This window comes from Pteropus vampyrus, unplaced genomic scaffold, assembly GCF_000151845.1.
Source record: "Pteropus vampyrus isolate Shadow unplaced genomic scaffold, Pvam_2.0 Scaffold76, whole genome shotgun sequence".
NCBI lineage: Eukaryota > Metazoa > Chordata > Mammalia > Chiroptera > Pteropodidae > Pteropus > Pteropus vampyrus.
In genome coordinates this window covers 4,900,458-4,905,588 of record NW_011888857.1, presented here as the reverse complement: position 1 = coordinate 4,905,588, position 5,131 = coordinate 4,900,458, and the positions used below count along the sequence as shown (strand labels likewise).

At 38.4% G+C, this 5,131-nt stretch overlaps 1 protein-coding gene across 1 annotated transcript in view; it reads right to left on the bottom strand.

The window, feature by feature from the left end:
- Positions 1 to 622: 622 nt before the first annotated feature.
- Positions 623 to 5,131, bottom strand: part of SLC5A12 (solute carrier family 5 member 12) — a 53,037-nt gene continuing 48,528 nt past the window's right edge. The window contains exons 13-14 of the mRNA XM_011362598.2: positions 2,909 to 3,036; positions 623 to 1,042 (exon numbers count right to left, since the gene is read on the bottom strand). Of these exons, the coding sequence (XP_011360900.1) occupies positions 890 to 1,042; positions 2,909 to 3,036 (281 nt within the window). The 3' untranslated portion in view covers positions 623 to 889. The remainder of the gene's footprint in view (positions 1,043 to 2,908; positions 3,037 to 5,131) is intronic.

The window sequence follows — 5,131 nt, the reverse complement described above, 5'->3', positions numbered from 1 at the left end:
GAACGAGGTATTTTGTACCAAATAAGTCCCTCTGATTTGTGAAACCTCCTGTGGACTGGTAAGCTATTTGTAAGGCTCTTTTACACAATTCTATCCCAGCAGCCTCCTATAGGACATTGCTCTTTACCCAGCCCTAGAGAAAGAATTCAGACTTTCTGTTGAGAACGGAGTCAATTTTTTTCACTGTAAGGTGATAAAAAGGAAAAAAAAAAAATTACTACACTGAGAGCACAAAGAGAAAAGAGTATTTAGTTATAATTGTTCCCACTAACCAGACATACCAGTCTCTCCTCCTGTGCTGAGCAAAATTATTTTTAAGGCTTGGTCAGGAATGCTGTATTAGCAGGAATGACTAGAAGAGGACTTAAAGATGTGTATGTTAATAGAGGCTAAGTGTTCCAACTGCAGCTGCAGGGTGCGGAGAATATGAAATGTGTCTACATATATAGGAGGTTTGGGGGTTGGTGTGGATGTCATTCCCTCGTTTTATCAGCAGTAACAAAGAAGCATGTAATATGCATATCCGCTTCCTCGTTCTGCCTGTAAACTCCAAGCTCTTTGATGGTTTAAAGACAACCGATAAAATGACACAAAGCAGAGACTGATTCCTTGTACTGTGATGAAATACAGTCCTATTTTATTCATGAAGGAAGTCACCAAGGCACTTAAGGCTAGGCTGTTTTTCTCACCTGAATGGGTCTTCCAAAGAATATCCTGAGGAACAGTAATTTTATTTGTAGTTATAAATAAGTATAAATAGACATTAGATATCCCTGTCTTCTAGCAGTGGCAACTACACAAGTTTACTAACCAAGAGGCAAGAAGTATGTGGACTACATATATATATGTGTGCATGTGTGTGCGCGTGTGTGTATATGCCCGTATTGCCTTAGAAATGTGTAACATTCTCGAACGCCGGGTTGTTGTAGCTTTTGTCTTTGGGATCATAGCCTGGAATATGGACCAGGCTTTCTTGCCTGAGACCATTCTGTGAGACAGATTCAGCCCCTTGTTTCCAGGTATTGCCATCCTCAAGGTTTTCCTGAGGAAAATGTAAAGACACATATCAGTGAGACAGCCTTGATGTATTTTAAATTGAACGAAGAAGCTCTTCCTTGGCCTCCCCCTTATAAAAAATAACATATAAATATGAAAGTAGCACAAATAACTCTGATCCAAGTCACTTCCTAATTGATGACTTTGATGCCTCAATCTATGTAGGTACTATTTTAATGATAATAAAAATAGAACAATTTAGTGAACATTTATAATACATCTCGTGTTGTGTGAGGAAATGTATATATCTCTCATTTAATACAGAAAACCTTTAACATGGCAGTATTACCTCCTGAGGAGAGACAGCCTGTGTCTCAGATGGCGGAGGCCCCATTCTTTCCTATAAACAGCAAGCATCTTGGTCATAACAAGGGAACCTGTATATAGATGTCCCTGGAGGCTGCTCAATGATATTCTTTGTCAAAGGAGCCCAATCACGACAGCTAAGTGTTCCCTCCCACTCTCAACTCAGCCTTGAGAATAGAAACTGCCTGCATTAACAGGTTTAATCGTTTATTCCAGGAGGTCTTGCCCAGGAACATAAGTCTGTAAACCAGTAAATAACTTGATTTTTTCCTTCTAGAACTTCTTCACAATCCATTTATCCAAACAATACACTGCTCAATCAGGTGCCCTCTCAGCAAAATAGATTGCCTTCCCCCTTTGCCCCCCTGTCATGGTGGTGTTCTCCTTACTGAGTAACTATTAAACTCAGTTTTTCTTGATATACCTGTTACTATAGTGTTTTGGGGAAAGAGAGCAATTGACAACTCAGATGATGTGATGAGGGTGAGGAGCCTTCACCTGAGTACTAAAAAAAAGAAAGAAAAAGAAATATCTGGGACTGAATTATAAGAAGCCCTAACTAGAAAAGAAATAAAAATATACACCTGCCCTTAGGATGAGAGGACAGACACAGATAAGACCAGCTGCAAACAGAGCAAGAAACATTGCTTCTCCCAATGTCATGCAGTTGTCAAATGTTGTAATAACTCTGAGGGATTTGTGATTTTTTGCCAGTGCTGTTCCAGACATCTTTATTTTCATTCCCACTTCCCTGAGACCCCTCTCGGAATCATTTAGCAGGAACCCAAATCCAAAATACATGTCCATCTTCCCTTTTGTTGAGGGCGGCATTTCGTGGTTCCCCTGGAGTGCCCCCCACCCCTCACTGCATCCAGTCAGTCCATCTAACTTGGTCTGACCACAGGCTGTTCCTGGGTCTCTGGCTGTTGTGGCAGTGTCCCCAGCCCTGCCTCACCTCAACACAGCTCTCAGTGGGATAAGGAGAGCTGGGGGGTTATGTGCATCCTGCTGCTGCTTTACTTAAGAAGTTCCCCTAATAAATCTTATTTTATATGGATGCTCCACGGAACTAGTGTTTGTGTCTGGGTCGTGCTGCATGATCTCTCCCCAGTTTTCAGATAAAAGCTAAAGTTCAGAGAGATTAAGTAATTTACCCATGAGAAGTAAGACATAGAACTGTGATTAAACCCTGGGCTGACTCTAAAGCCCATGCTTTTCACCATTATGCTAAAATGGGCTCCTATTTTATTCCTTTTCTATAATTCTTTTTCATATTATTCCTAGAATTCACCCTCACAAGGGTTAAAAGAAATTTTTGAAAACTGATCACTTGCCATGCTAACAATTTAGCCCAAAGGCACTATCAGCATAATTACATGCTTAAAAATTAATCAGCTAAGGTAACTGAAGTTGAAACCCAGACTTTCAGATTGTAATATTCACTACCTTCTCTCTCCCTTCCCACTCTTATACATGGTTTAAATGGACAAAAGGAGAATCTCTTTAAGCCAATGTGTATTTCTCAGAAGCTCAATTATCAGCTCACCTGCTCTGTCTCATTGTCATGTTGAACTCCACACCAGCACAGTGTTTTGTATTTCTTAGACCAAAAGCAAAATAAATTGCAGACTGGTCTAATTAGCAATGGTTGAATATCCTTGCCCTTTTGGTGACCTATTAATGAAAGAACAAATGGATTAGGTGCTCGCACACTTCAAGGACTTCCTTTAAGGATTTAAACACTGTCGACTTGAGAAGTCACTTCTTAGTATAAGGGTAAAAGCAGGCCTGATTGGTTAGTAGATCTAAATTGGTAACCACTCAAAGGGGTGGGGGTTAGTTTTCAAACATCCACAGGCTGTCAGGTCAGTTAAACTAATGGCTATAGAGTTAAACAGATAAAGACAACATATATAATGTACAAAAATTATTATGGAAAACTCTGCTACTATCCTTTGCAGGCCAACAGAAGGGATAGCAGGAATTACATAATTTCTTTCTTTAGGAGAGCTCTCTGTGTTCAATTAAATCAGATACATTAGAGGCCATCAGAGTCAATATTTGTAAAATTAGAAAGATTATTTTTACTGTTTCTTCTTTCTTCCACCCCAGCATCCTGAACAAGCAATACCCTCATGATCCTTCCAGCTTCTCTAGACTTTCATGACACTTCCCTCCCTGTCATTAAAACATACCTGTTCGATGTCTCATTTCTTCCCCAAATCTTGCTATGGAACAAGAGTCTCTAGCCAGCAAAGCCTAAAATATTTACTGTCTAGCTCTTCACATGGAAAGTTGTTGACTTCTGTGTTAGATCTTTGATCTTGTCAGAGAAATTTCCTGAATAATATTCTAAGTTATCAAGAATCATGTATTTATATGGACTGTAAATACTTTGGGCTTTGCTGGTCAAAGGGTCTTTGATGAAACTGTTCAACACTATGTACAGTGATATCAGCCAATAGAGACAATAGTAAATGAATGGGCATGATTGTGTTTCTATAAAACATATTTATAAAAAACAAGCAGTAGGCCATATTTTCCCTTAGTTTGACAACCTCTGACCTAAGAAATAAATGTAATGAATTGATAACTAAAGTGTTTATATTTGAGACCTACAGCCATATGATAAATGAGAAATAAAAAATTGGCAAGATTCAAATGAGTAAAAACTGCTGCCCACTGAAAGAACAGCATAAATCTATATGCTATATTCTCATAGTCTGATGTTCTGGCTACTTGGTAAGTCATCAAGGACATTGTTCTTGATTTAGAAAATGGTATTTTTATTTTGCATTATTAAAGGGATAAAAAAACTTTTAGCTTCCCAGTAGAATTTTATCAGAATAACAAATGCTTTAAAGTGTATCTCAGGCCAAGATCACCTTTTGGTATTTGATACAGAGAATGATTAATGATATAAACTGTCTGAAGATGCTGATCCACACAGACTAATTCTGTTTATCAATATGTATGACTAACATGAACAGTATATCTTTGAAGTATTAGATTATCTGGAAGAAGGAGAATTGAAATTATAACCTACTAAGGCCAAGCATGACAAACAATAAGACCAAGATAAAATACGACACAAGGTGACAGGCCCACAGAAGGCGTCTGGTCTTCCATACTAACACTGGCCAACCAATATGAAACATTTTAAGACAATTTAAAAAGATTCATTGAGTATTATGGACGGTTTCGCCAAGGATGAATACTTTCTCCAAAGATTTGATGGAGTGGCATAATTAGACTCTGGTAGTGCTCCTTTTTGGTCTTAAGGGTTTTTCACTAAGATTTGGGACATTTGTAGAAAAAGAAAACATAAAGATTGATACCGGGACAGTTGTTCATGCTCAAGATGCCAAATAATTTTCAATCCAAATGTAACGTAAGTGCTGCTACATCAACACAAGAACATGTCAATTTTGATGTGCATCTGAAAAATATCAAGACTGGCAAGCCACAGTGTTTAGCGTGCACATATTTCCTGCTTTGGAACCGGGCAGCTAAAACTTGGGCTGTCTTCTAAAAGTGAATTGACTTGACCGATAAGCCTAGGTGTATCCCACTTGCATCAAGGAAGTATCCACGGTTTTGGGGGGACTGAAACAAAAATCTAAACACAGTAAGTGAACAACCTTTCATTTGAGCCCATTTACATAAAGATATTGTGGGGTTTTTACTACATGAGCACATGAAGTTACAACTTTTATGTTCTATTGCTTATCACACCTCAAACTGGCTTAAATTTAAGTGACTAGCTGGT